Here is a 13,302-nt window from a genome sequence, read left to right as displayed (position 1 = left end):
ATAATAATATAAAAATACTATGATATAGAATTTTGGTCATACCGCCCAGCTCTAATCCCCGGGGAGTTTTTTGTGCATCATGTTTCTCAGGTTTAGCCCCATATGTGTTTATTGCACATTACTGGATACAGACCAACAAATGTAAACAGTAGAGATGCAACTGGGTCATTAAAATTATTACACGTGTATTTTTTTCTTCTTTTTTCATTTTTTTCTTTGGCGGCCCTCAGTCCAATGTTGCTTCATAAATTTTCCCTCAGCTATCGAAACTTTGAGAACCCCTGCTTTAAGGAAATATTTGATCTTCTCCAGTTTTAAATACATCATTGTATCTGAAAGCCACACAGATGCCTTTGGAGGGTTTCCTCATTTCCATTCCATGAGTATTCTCCTACGTGCTGTAAGGGTTGAAAAAGCGATCACATTCTCTCTACTGCAGCGTCTCTTCTTTGAACGCCAAACATGGCTATTATTGGGTTGGAAGTCCAAGTGGAAAGCCTCATTTAAAATGTAAAATATTGATGTCCAGAATTCCTTCAGCTTAGAACATGTGTGTTTAAATAGTCAGAGCTTCTATTCATAAATCAAACCAAAATTTATTTATATAGCACCTTTCATACAGTATACTGTAACACAAAGTGCTTTACAACAATAAAATAAGACCCCCAGACACACACACCAAAAATATACTGTATACCAAGCACACCCACACCCGCACCCATACACACTTCTACTTCAATTAAAAACAAAATAAAAACAGGATAAAAAGATCCGGACCAAGGAGACGCCATCATTACTTGTAAGGTTTGCAATGTGAGGAGACACTGAAGAAATGGAGATACACACCAGAGAAATCCATAAAAATCAAATAGTCTAGCAACAATAAAACCATGCAACTTAAAATGAGCTAAAAGTAAATAAATAAATAAAAGCATTCCTAAAATCTGATGGGTTCAAACCACATAATAAAATGATAAAAACATAGATCGGCTAGAGCTAAATAGTTAAGAATGTATCATAATGAAGTAAAAGCCTGGGTAAAAAGGTAGGTCTTAAGTTTACTTTTAAAAAGGTTAAAACATTTAAATCTGTAAATGTTCTTTTGTTCATGTTTTTGGTGCTCCTGTTTTAAATGTACTCTGCTGTCATAAAAACAAGTGTTTGTTAATATGTAGAAAATGTCCTCTGTTTAAAGTCAGTTAACCTTAAAGGCTGTTTGGACACAATAATGTTCATCTGATCATTGAAACTCATCTGATTGATTATCAATCATTTCATCTGTTATTCTTTATTCAGGTTGAGGGACTGCAGTCTGTCAGAGATCAGCTGTGCTTCTCTGGCCTCAGCTCTGAAGTCCAACCCCTCCCATCTGACAGAGCTGGACCTGAGCTGGAACAAAAACCTGCAGGATTCAGGAGTGAAGCAGCTGTGTGGTTTTCTGCAGAGTCCAGATTGCAGACTGCAGACTCTGGGGTCAGTTCTCTGTCTGATACTGTTATATGTCTAATTTAAATCCTCACAGAGCTTCTGTTCATAAAGCTGTAAATGTTCTTTTGTTCATGTTTTTGGTGCTCCTGTTTTAAATGTACTCTGCTGTCATAAAAACAAGTGTTTGTTAATATGTAGAAAATGTCCTCTGTTTAAAGTCAGTTAACCTTAAAGGCTGTTTGGACACAATAATGTTCATCTGATCATTGAAACTCATCTGATTGATTATCAATCATTTCATCTGTTATTCTTTATTCAGATTGGAGAGATGCTGTCTGTCAGAGATCAGCTGTGCTTCTCTGGCCTCAGCTCTGAAGTCCAACCCCTCCCATCTGACAGAGCTGGAGCTGAGCTGGAACTTCAACCTGCAGGATTCAGGAGTGAAGCAGCTGCTGGATCTTGAGCAGAGTCCAGACTGCAGCCTGCAGACTGTGAGGTCAGTAGAGGGGTGGAGTCAGTCTGTGCTGCTTTCAGCTGTTTTGTACTAAACACAGTCAGTATCACAGATCCAGTGTTTCCTGTGAAGCTGCTGCCTTCTGATTGGCTGCTTTCCTCACTGATGCTGTGAGAATGGTGACCTCCATGTCTCTCTGTCAGAGACAGATGAGACGTCCATCAGCACACAGAGACTCTGTCTTTAAATGGGACAGCAGGATGTCCTCAGTAAAGTCTGAGTTGATGACTCAGCAGTCTGTCTCCACTGTGAGTGAAACCTGCAGAGGACACAGACTTGATGCTAAAAGTCTGCAGCTCTGTGAGCTCGCAGCTCAGTGTGTTCACTCTAACACGTTAACATGAGAGCTGGAAGGAAGCAGCTGCTGCACTGCTGCTCTGAACAGGACTTCAGTCCTGCTGCTCTGAACAGGACTTCAGTCCTGCTGCTCTGAACAGGACTTCAGTCCTGCTGCTCTGAACAGGACTTCAGTCCTGCTGCTCTGAACAGGACTTCAGTCCTGCTGCTCTTTATACTGGATGATGCTGCTGATGGAGGGAGTCTCTGTCAACACTCACTCACCTCCACACTCATTCTCTCTGCAGGTGGGGGCCAGGGTGGATTCCAATGTGGTAAAGAGGATGGAGTGTGTCCTGATGATCCACACAGGGAGATCATCATCATCATCATCTTCCTCCTCCTCCTCAGATGGCAGCAGTCAGACTGTGTCTGATTGATGAATATGGCTGATGTTTAATGTGACACATGATTTAGTTGTTGACTTTGTGCTCAGCTCTGACTTTGGTTCATGTCCTGTGAGGAATCATTAAAAGTCTGTAAACCATCAGTTCTGGCTGACGTCTTTGGACCGGATGCTGCAGAAACACTGACAGAGTCTGAACTGTAGAACCATCAGCTGTGTTCATGTCCACACACGTTGCAGCGCTGCAGCATGTTTGTGTTTGTTGTGTGTCTCTTTGTGTCCACTGCTGTGCTCTGACTGTGGGGCTGCAGACGGAGCAGAGACTCACATCAGCTGCTCCCATCATGGTCTGAATGTGGACAAACTGTCTCCAGGCTGTCCTCCTCTTCCAGCTGGATGCTCCTTCCACACCTCCTCTGTTGTGTTGTTGTTGTTGTGTGCTGGTTGTTTGTGTTGTGTAGCAGTGAGCCTCCAGTCTAAGTGTGTAAAGTCACATGAAGGCTTGTTGGACACCTCTTCATGCTTTGTCTTTGTAGGACAGATAAAGACAGGTGTAGTTCGGACATGTCACCACTAGATGGCAGCATTTCTCTCTGTAACTGTTGTGTGTCTGCTTCAGTGTGAGTTTGTCACTTTATCAGAGCACACAGGCTCCACAGGGCGGGCGCTGCAGAGCTGAGAGTTGTTTTACTTCCTCTGACATCACGTCATCCTGTTCATGCTTCTGCAACAGTTCATGTGAAGGTCAGCACTGCAGGCTCTGACCAGCAGGGGGCAGACCACCTTCCTGTGTGAGTGTCCAAACCAAACTGACAGGACACAGAGAGACAGAGCAGTCATATCTCACCAACTCTGCAGCGTGTCCACGGTCTGCTGTGACTTTGTAGCCTGAGGAACAGCACCCCCTGCTGGACGCCTTTTAAACTGTGAATAGAAGTTCAATGAACAGAGAAATGTGAAAAAAGAACATTGTTCCAAAAACTCCTCCTGATTGAATCAGAGTGGAGCATCAAGGTGGAGCAGGAGCAACCAGCTGATGGAGCTGCATCACAAACTGACACACCTGCATTTAATAATAGTCACAGCCGGACTCTCTGTGGACAGGAAGTCATGTGACGTCATGACCTGCAGTTCTGTGTGTTTTTCCGAGACAGGCGGCATTTAAAGCAGCATTTAAAGCAGCATTTAATGACACGTGACAGTCAAATGTTCAATATTTACAGAGTTTTAATATCTGGTCAAATATATGATTTAATAAGATCAAAGTGCTTTGTGACTTTACACAGCATGAGGACATTCAAAGCTTTTAACTTCATCACTGAGCTGTAATGTCTTCATTGGCTCCAAACATCAGATCAGAGTTCTGAGGATTCCTTCCTTCTGACCTGTAAACAAACAGGAACAACATTCAGACTCATGTTTCTAAAAGTCTTTTTCCTGATGACATCATCATCCTTCATTTCAGTCTGACTGACAGCATTTTATTTTTTATTTTTTTATTTTAGATACTGTATTAATCCCAGAGGGAAATTCTTTACGGCAGTGTCATACAATGACTAGCAAGGCGCGCCACAGGCTAGGGTGAAGTGTCTTGCCGAAGAACACACAACAGTGACTAGGGAGGAGTTGGGATCGAACTACCAACCTTCCGGTTACTAGACAACCCTGCTATACCACTGCACCACTGTTGTCATGTCAAATGTTCAGACTTCATACAGAGCAGCAGTGAGTTCACATGGAGGTCATTGTTTATTGTTCATATGAGAAACAGACATGTTTAAAATGATCAGTGGATCATTTACAGTGAAAACAGCTGTTACCTTGTTTAAGCCTCCGTCTCAACACCAGGCAGATGACTGCTGATACACAAATGGCTGCACCCACCCCAACAATGGCTCCAACATTGTTTTCTGTAATAAACCCAGTCAGTCTGACGGTTAGTGTGTCCCTGAACGCCTCATGGTGCATTTGATGTCATGTCATTTCTTCTGCCTGTATTCCTCTCTATCCTCACAAAGGTGTTTGTTGTGATGGTCTCCTCTTCCTCAGTGAGCTAACAGGTGTATAGTCCCTCCTGATTGGAGGATGTCTCTGTGTGTCTCTCATACCGTCCACTCTCAGGGTGATGAAGGACTCCTCGGTTCCTCTGATGGTGCTGGTGTAGCAGGTGTATCTCTCCTCATCCTGAATCTTCACCTCTGTCAGCAGCAGTCAGGCATTTCCTCTGGAGATCTGATCCTTGAACAGTGACGTCCTGTTTCTGAAGCGCTGGTCCTGATGTCCCAGCTGGTCTTGGTTGTGGTAGAATGAGTGGACAATAGGATTTCATTCTGCTGTTTGGATCCAGTGGATGACGACTTCTTCACCACTCTGGAAGCTGCACGGTAAGATGCAGCTCTGATTGTAAACACAGAACACCTCAGGATCTGAAAGATCAGAAGAGAGAGCAGAGGTTCAACATTTGATCCTCAGAAAAGCTGAAACTGATCCAGATCAGAGTAGACCAGATAAAAAGCAGGTTTTCATATTTGAAGGTGGACAGACACTGTTGTGGATGTGGATGTTGTGTGAGTGCTGCAGAGATGATGAAGGACCTGGACCCCAGACAGGAGGTGTAGTGAGGAGGAGGATGTGAGAGCAGAGGTGGCTGAACAGATATCAAAGAATTACTGTTTGTGTAGCAGGCTGATAAAAACTACATCTGTAGATTTACACCAACACCTCCCTTAATTTAAACTTTAAGGACTGATTATGCTTCTGTTATATATGGATGATGCCTGTAGATGGTGCTCTTGTTCTGTTGAGGGGTAACTGGAGAGAGTAGCTACACTTGGCCTGGGTCCTGCTGTGTTCCCTTTGTTTAACAGAGATAGAACATGTGAAGGCTTCAAACACTGAGACGAGGATAAAACAGAGGAAACACATCAACACAAACTAACACTGTGACTTTAACCACTGAGCACACTGACCCAGAGGAGCAGTGTTAATTTTGGCAGCAATTTCTGATTTAGTTTTTATTTTAGTCTTGTGACTAAAATGTCATTTGATTTTAGTCACATTTTAGTCATCAACATTTTTTAACTTTTAGTCGACTAAATATCAAAGAATTTTAGTCGACTAAATCTGCCGTGGATTTAGTCGACTAAAATTCTATGATATATATTTTTTCATGAAATAATTAAGGTTTGAAGTGCAATAAAAACAGGCACAGCTTTAACTTGTGTTATTTGAAACAAACACCTCTTTATTTAATTGCTATGACCTTTTCACAAAAGACCCAGTGAACAGTGAGCTGCTCTGAATACACTGTTCAGTCATGACCTTCTTCATGAATCCTCCATAACTACAGCAAAACACTTCAGTGACTTAGAAACAGGTCGCATGCTGTAAAACCATCAGCAGCGGTGTCTTCATTTATAGATTTTGTCACGTGTATGAGCGGAAGTTAAGATGACTCGTCTGCAAATGTCGCTTCAGGTTTGTTGTGTTTTTACCGCTGATAGTCGCTCCACACGGTTTGAACCGTCTTGTTTGTCTTGACATCAAACGTGTCGTGTGTCTGTTCTTCTCCTGTGTTGTGTTACCATGCATGAGGACGCCTTCTTCCAGCATCGCGGGGTAACGTCCTTACGCAGAGAGATCACTTCTGATTGGCTCTCTGCCGCCGTCTCCTGATTCGTCCCTCCCTTCCACAAACAACATCTGCTCTGATTGGATCTCGTCTCCATCAATAATTTCGTCTCGTTTTAATTCGTTGATGAAAGTGTCAGTACATTCCGTCTTCGTTTTTGGCACCGTGCGTTAGTTTTTGTTTAGTTATCGTCTCATTTTTATCAGCAAGAAAAGGTCGTTAACGAAAACTATGACGAAAATGATTCGTCAACAAAATTAACACTGCAGAGGAGACAACACGACCTCAGCTCGTATTATCCAGCAGAAAATCAGCTTATTCAGATGTTGGCTAACTCTGTCTGGTTCTGATCTGTTCCTGTGTGTTAGGACTGTTAGTGATGATCAGATGACCTCATTCCACAAACATCTTGTTTCCAAAGAGTCGTCCTCTGTCCCTGCCTCATGGATCAGACTCTTCATGTCAGGTACAGTGTGTGTGTACAGGACTTGGACTTTAAGCAGTCTGTGTAGCAGCAGAGAGATGCCCACTGATTTAGAGAGGGGCTCCATGCTTGACTTCCTGACTGTGAACTCTCTCCTATTACTAGATAGTGTCGAAACATGTTCGTTATTTGTAAACGACTACAAGAGAGGAACTTTTCCTCAGTTAAGTATTTATTGGAAGAATAAGTTCAGCTTGAACAAAGACCTTTTCTGTTCAGAAAATCACAGACTGCAGCCGTTAGCTGTGATCAACCTCCCAGAGAAAGATACAGCTCTTTGTCTGACGGTACATTTTATCAAGAGTGTAGATTTGCTTTTGACATTGGTGGGGGCCTAAGATTCCAACAGAATTTAACCCTTTCTGCACCCAGTGAGAATCTGTTTTGTTTTTAGGAGGGGATCAGATTATTGCCCCCCTCCATCTATGCAAAAACTACGCCCTTGCATTTTAAACTTCCTCACAGTACAAATTAATTAGTTGTTATAGTGGGGGAGGAACCGTGGTTTAGACTTAGTTCTCCCTTTGTTGGTGCTCAGGCTGGCCTCTCCTCTGCATTCTTCTGTCCTTGATGAGTTCTTCTTATAAAATCAAAACACACATTTATTCTATATAAAACTATTGCTACTAGATAAGAACATTTCATGAGCACAACATTCTTCTATGTCTCTATTTAGTAACTTTACACTTTCCTTCCTTATGTCACATACTATTTTATTCTCTCTCTGTCTAGATCTCAACTTACACCTTCACACACCATTCACACTCACACCTACAGCCAACGATAGTAGTGAACTGTATGAGTCCCAGTGTCATTTGACCTGTTCACTGTCTCCATATTAAATTCACTTCGTGTATTTCTCTGTTTGTTCTCTCAGAGAACATGAATTCCTCAAAACATGAGCTGTCAGCACAGCTCAGCATCACCAGACAGAGATGTTGGAGGTTGGTTAGTCTGATTCTGATTCTTCTGATTCTGATATTTGACCAGTGAGTGCCATCTCTCTGTAAACAAAGTAAAAGTCATCAGTGTTACAAACATGTTCCTCATGAAGAACAAAGTCAAACATCACAGCCATTATGATTCCTTCCTGATCTGACTGTTAACCTCTGAGACTGAGATCATCTTCATGCTGATCTGTTTGACATACAAAGCTCCATATTCCATATTAAACATGTGGTGTACTTACACATGACCACTGTCAGAGGTGGTTTTGTTTTCTCTTCGACCTGAGACATGTTTTAAAATCACCAGTACAAACAGCATAAATGAAATAACTACAACCCTAAAGACAGAACATTATCATACTTCTTTTCTTTTTACAGTACATCACCAGGCCGACTGCTGGCGCTGTGACCACAATGGCTGCAAACACTGATCCTATGATCCCTCCAACACTGTGTGAATCCACTGAAATAGAAAACAGGTTAACTGAAGTGTCCCTGAACGCCTCATGATGTTTCTGTTTCTTGCAGGTCTCACAGATTCCAACAAACTTGAGTTCCTCCTTTACCTGGACTTATCCTCACAAAGGTGTTTGTGGTGATGGTCTCCTCTTCATTAGTGAGCTCACAGGTGTATAGTCCCTCCTGATTGGAGGATAAGTGCTGCAGGGTGAGGCTGCCTGACTCTGACACACTCTTCACATGCTGCCTCCACTCCTCTGAGACCGTGTGCTTGGTCTCAGTCCTGGTCTTGGTCAGGATGGTCTGACTGTGGTTGAATCTCCAGATGAGGTCGTACAGAGAAATGTCTGAAGCAGAGCAGCTGATTGTTGTTTCAGAGTCTGAACCACTGATGGAGGCTGAAACACAGAAACACACAGAGGTTAAAGGGTTAATAATGTCTGTCCAGACTCTGAGTTTCTAACAGTTGTCTCTAACAGACCAGATTTAATCAGAGCTCTCCTGCTGTTCCTGCGTGTGGTGACGGAAATCAGCTTAAAGTTAAAAGTCCTCTGAAGGTAAAGGTCCTTAAAGTCCTCAGTCAGTGAACGCATCACAGAAACACTCACCTCCTTTGGAAACAGTCAGAAACACCAGAAACAGCACAGCTGGTGCTGCTCATGGTCCTGTGAGGGTTTATATGAGTGCAGCTCTGTGCTGCAGACATGTCATTACAAGTTCAGTTACAGCAGCAGGGATTTTATTGGTGGGTGTTTGTTTTCATCTTCCCACATTGAGTGAACGTGGCATCATATCAGGTTGCAGCTGGCCTGAGGGGAACAGTCCTGATTCTTCAGCCGTTGAAAAACAAGTTCAAACTTGACTTTCAGTCAATGAATGTGACCTGAGTTAACCCATAAAAACCAGGAGAGACCAGCTTTAAGACTTTAGTTAAAGGTTTCAGTACTTGTACTCTACTATGTATTTTACTGGGTCATTGTACTTTGACTAAAGCACCCAGCTCCAGCTCTTCTTCCAGCACTGTTCAGAACACATGGCTCTGTGTGTCAGACCAGCTGCTGGGTCAGGTTAACAGCTAACACACAGTGAAGGACTCTGTCACTGTTAGCAAAGCCAGACTACATCTCCCATAATGCACCTGGCCTCATGTCAGACACACATTAACTCACCTGGTTTTCTGTACCTGCAGAGGGAGGGGCAGTGAAAGTGAAAGTGTTTGTGTTCAGTCTCCATTTTAAGCAGCAGACGGTGACGCTCGGTGAGTTTAAACTTCGTCTGTTTCTTTGAATTATTGTTATTGAAAATGTGATCATCATCACCGTTCAGTGAGTGTGGACAGCAGGTGGTGGTGGGTGATGGAGGCTTTGTTGAAGCTTCCACACCTTCAAGAAATGGTTCATTCAGGCTTCAGTGACACAGAGCTCTATAGGACAGTGCTGAATAGAAGGAAATGCTCTCGAGCTGCGTGCTTCAGCTACAGAAGTGCTTGTGTGACTGGGAGTTTGGGGGGGGGGCTTTATTACTTTATTGATTTATTGATTTTTAAAAAGACCCTTTTTGTATAATGAAAGAGGCAGGTATTGCTGTTGCCACAGTTTCTTAAGTTTAATTCAGTGTTTCATATTTACAAAGTGCACATGCAAAAAACAGAACCACAAGTAGTGATGGCCACAAGTGACACAGACGCTGCAGCTTCGGAGTTGCAACAGCATTTATGTTGAACCGCTGCTTCGAAGCTTGCTTTGGTGGGGAAAACCCACACATTTATATGTATGTATGTATATATATATATATATATATATAATGTCTTCACCATCACTAGCAGCAGGTGGTGGTTGTGTGTGCTACAGTCTGTGTCCTGGTATTCAGCGGTGTGCTGTTTGTCAGTGCGGCCTTCTTGTATGAATACAGGCCTGCTCTATTTTTTCCAGATTTAAATCAGTCAGAGGAAGCGGCTGAATGTTCATAGTGATGTCACTTATTGATCCTTTGATGGTTCTCTTCCTGATGCTGTGAAGCAGAATTCACCAAACGTTCACTAACAGGAGCTGGTTAGTTGGTTTCTGCTGTCCCATCCTGTTTGTTGTTCACAGGTTAGAAACCAGCGCCGTGCAGAGAAGCTGACTGTTGCAGTCTCTGAGTGATCCTGGTTCAGATCTCAGACTGACTGAAGATGGATGTTGGTGTGGAGGAAGAGGAGGGCAGAGCAGGATCCATCTGTGAGTCTCTGAGGAGTGACCAGTCCAAAGGTCAACGTCCAGCCTTCAGTGGTGAACCTGGACCATCAGATCCACAGTAAGAGCCTGTTTGTAGCTTCCAGTAATAATCAGAGGTGCTGAAGGTTTTTCTCTCTCCTGCTGTTCTTTTGTTGTTTGAATGTTTTCACTTTGATCATATCTGTCCCAGTACTTCCACAAATGTCGACCAATAAAACTCCTTCATGACCAGGGTTCATGACCAAACATGTTACACCTCAGACCCCCTGAAGGAAGCACAGATGTTGACAATAATGGTAGCAGGTCACCATGTCTGCTGGAGGTTCAGAAGCAGATGAGGGAAAGAGGACTGAAGTGATCCTGGACAGAATTCAGGACTGAGTCCATCCTCCCAGAGAGACGTAGCATGAGGTCCATATTTCAGTCCTTAAAAACATGTGAGCGTGTCTCTCTTCTGGTGTTTGGCTCCTTCAGACAGAACTGAATCTCAGCAGTGAGCTCACTGTGCACTTTGAGGAGATTCTACTGTTTTTGCACAAATACAACAAACACAGACTGTAAAACAACGTTTAACCAGATAAAGACTCTTCATTTTTACAACTGTATTGAAGCAGTGTAGTGAAATTATTACCAGGTTTGAGCTGACATCCAAAACGACTGTAGACTTGTTGCCATAACGACGTGTGTGGATAATGACATTTGCTTTAAACAGGTTTGTGTTGTTTTGGCTGACGAACACACAAAGTTTGATCCATCAACCACTTTCATCACTGTCCTTCATGTCCACAGAGAGAGGAAGAGGAGCGATGTCTGTGAGGACGTGTCCTGCTGTGTTTTGTGTCTAGATGTTCTGAAGGATCCAGTCTCTACCAGCTGTGGACATTGGTTCTGCAGACAGTGCATCAGCTCATACTGGGACCGGTCTGCTTCATCAGGAGAGTCCTCCTGTCCCCAGTGTGGACAAAGATCCAGAAGCAGACAAAGTAAGACTGGACATGTGTCTGCTGAGGGACTCTTTAATGAAACTGGACTTGTGGTTGTGTTCTGTTGTACAGACATGAAAGATGTCTCACTGTGGTCCTTGTCTTTCAGCAGATGTTGGTCTGCAGCAGGTTTTAGAGGAACATAAGGTCAGTCTGAAGAGGAGATGTGAACATGTGACTGAAGGAACTGATGAAACAGGAAGTGGAACCCTCCTCAACAGGGTCTACACTGAGCTCTACATCACAGAGGGACAGAGCGAAGAGGTCCAGATGCAACATGAGGTCAGGCAGCTGGAGACAGCTTCCAAGATGGAGACCCTCCATGAGACTCCAATCAGGTGCCAGGACATCTTCAAAGCCTCAGCTGACCAACAGACAGCCATCAGAGTGGTTCTGACGAACGGCGTCGCTGGTGTTGGAAAAACCTTCTCAGTGCAGAAGTTCAGTCTGGACTGGGCCGAGGGCTCAGAGAACCAAGATGTCAGTGTGGTGGTTCTGCTTTCCTTCAGGGAGCTGAACTTGATCAGAGATGAGCAGCACAGTCTTCTGACGCTGCTCCATGTCTTCCATCCAACATTACAGAAGGTCACAGCAGAGCAGCTCGCTGTCTGTAAACCTTTGTTCATCTTTGACGGCCTGGATGAAAGCAGACTTTCTCTGGACTTCAGCAGCAGTCGGCGGCTGTCTGATGTCACACAGAAGTCATCGGTCCACGTGCTGCTCACAAACCTCATCCAGGGGAACCTGCTTCCCTCGGCTCTGGTCTGGATAACTTCCCGCCCTGCAGCAGCCAATCAGATCCCTCCTGCATGTGTGGACAGGCTGACAGAAGTACGAGGTTTTACTGATGCCCAGAAGGAGGAGTACTTCAGGAGGAGGTTCAGTGATGAAGAGCTGTCCAGCAGAATCCTCTCCCACATCCAGACCTCCAGGAGCCTCCACATCATGTGTGCAGTCCCAGTCTTCTGCTGGATCACTGCTACAGTTCTGGAGCACATGTTGACTACAGAGCAGAAAGGAGAGCTGCCCAAGACCCTGACTGACATGTACTCACACTTCCTGCTGGTCCAGACCATCAGGAAGAAGCACAAGTACCATGAGGGACATGAGACCAGTCCTCAGGAGCTGACGAAGGCTGACAGGAAAGTTCTTCTGAAGCTGGGGAGGCTGGCCTTTGAACATCTGGAGAAAGGAAACATCATGTTCTACCAAGAAGACCTGGAGCAGTGTGGTCTGAATGTCACAGAGGCCTCGGTGTTCTCAGGAGTCTGTACACAGATCTTCAAAAGAGAGAGTGTGATCTTCCAGAAAACAGTCTACTGCTTTGTTCATCTGAGCGTTCAGGAGTTTCTGGCTGCAGTCTACATGTTCCACTGTTACACCAACAGGAACACTAAGCTGCTGAGAGGGTTCCTGCAGGACGCAAAGCCAGAGTTTTCACTCAGGAGGATTTTTAAGCAAAATAAAAAGAAAGATCCCCAAATCTCATCACTGGACGACTTCCTGAAGAGAGTCATGGAGAAATCCCTCCAAAGTAAAAATGGACACCTGGACCTGTTTGTACGATTCCTTCATGGCCTCTCTCTGCAGTCCAACCAGAGACTCTTAGGAGGCCTGCTGGGTCAGACAGAGACCAGTCCAGAAACCATCCAGACAGTCATCAACAACCTGAAGGAGATGAACACTGATACAATCTCTCCTGACAGAAGCATCAACATCTTCCACTGTCTGATGGAGATGAAGGACCTCTCAGTCCATCAGGAGATCCAAGAGTTCCTGCAGTCAAAGACCAGATCAAAGAAGAAACTCTCTGAGATCCACTGTTCAGCTCTGGCCTACATGCTGCAGATGTCAGAGGAGGTTCTGGAGGAGCTGGACCTGGAGAAGTACAACACAACAGACCAGGGACGACAGAGACTGATTCCAGCTGTGAGGAACTGCAGGAAGGCTCGGTGAGT

At 44.2% G+C, this 13,302-nt stretch overlaps 2 protein-coding genes and 1 long non-coding RNA gene across 10 annotated transcripts in view; 2 read left to right on the top strand and 1 right to left on the bottom strand.

Annotated features, from left to right (window-relative positions):
- Positions 1–13,302, top strand: part of LOC114452823 (NLR family CARD domain-containing protein 3-like) — a 1,046,161-nt gene that overhangs the window by 1,016,652 nt on the left and 16,207 nt on the right. For 2 of the 4 annotated variants that reach the window (XM_028432284.1, XM_028432283.1), the window contains one exon: positions 2,527–2,768. The exons of the other annotated variants lie outside the window; for them this stretch is intronic. In XM_028432284.1, coding sequence (XP_028288085.1) covers positions 2,527–2,557 — 31 coding nt within the window. In that variant the 3' untranslated portion in view covers positions 2,558–2,768. Of the gene's footprint in view, positions 1–2,526; positions 2,769–13,302 lie in introns of those variants that run through there. 4 annotated transcript variants of the gene reach the window in all.
- Positions 4,446–8,839, bottom strand: LOC114452878 (nectin-2-like). 5 transcript variants are annotated; one of them, XR_003672370.1, is made up of 4 exons: positions 8,627–8,839; positions 8,253–8,543; positions 4,639–5,050; positions 4,519–4,534 (listed from the first exon to the last, which is right to left on the bottom strand). XR_003672370.1 is itself a non-coding variant. In XM_028432402.1 (4 exons), the coding sequence occupies exons 1-4, from the start codon at positions 8,736–8,738 to the stop codon at positions 7,646–7,648; spliced, it is 603 nt and encodes a 200-aa protein (XP_028288203.1). In that variant the 5' UTR covers positions 8,739–8,839; the 3' UTR covers positions 6,891–7,645. The 5 variants fall into 5 exon arrangements, 4 of the variants coding, with proteins under 4 accessions (XP_028288205.1, XP_028288203.1, XP_028288204.1 ...); XM_028432402.1 differs by lacking the exons at positions 4,519–4,534; positions 4,639–5,050 and adding exons at positions 6,891–7,743; positions 8,048–8,149; XM_028432403.1 differs by lacking the exons at positions 4,519–4,534; positions 4,639–5,050 and adding exons at positions 6,891–7,319; positions 8,048–8,149.
- On the top strand, positions 6,400–8,226 carry LOC114452904 (uncharacterized). Its single transcript, XR_003672385.1, has 3 exons — positions 6,400–6,721; positions 7,617–7,683; positions 8,215–8,226. It is a non-coding gene; the product is annotated as an uncharacterized LOC114452904 (long non-coding RNA).

Source organism: Parambassis ranga, chromosome 20 (assembly GCF_900634625.1).
Source record: "Parambassis ranga chromosome 20, fParRan2.1, whole genome shotgun sequence".
NCBI classification, from domain to species: domain Eukaryota; kingdom Metazoa; phylum Chordata; class Actinopteri; family Ambassidae; genus Parambassis; species Parambassis ranga.
This window is presented reverse-complemented; position numbering and strand designations above follow the sequence as displayed.

Bases quoted from the DNA above. Each gene is read 5' to 3' on its own strand.
- LOC114452878 (XM_028432402.1), bottom strand. From the start codon at position 8,738: ATGCGTTCACTGACTGAGGACTTTAAGGACCTTTACCTTCAGAGGACT. The intron at 8,150-8,252 runs GTAAAGGAGGAA...TTTCTATTTCAG, and splicing joins CTTTGTGAGGATAAGTCCAG to TGGATTCACACAGTGTTGGA. The intron at 7,744-8,047 runs GTATGATAATGT...CTTTGTTTACAG, and splicing joins GTACTGTAAAAAGAAAAGAA to AGAGATGGCACTCACTGGTC.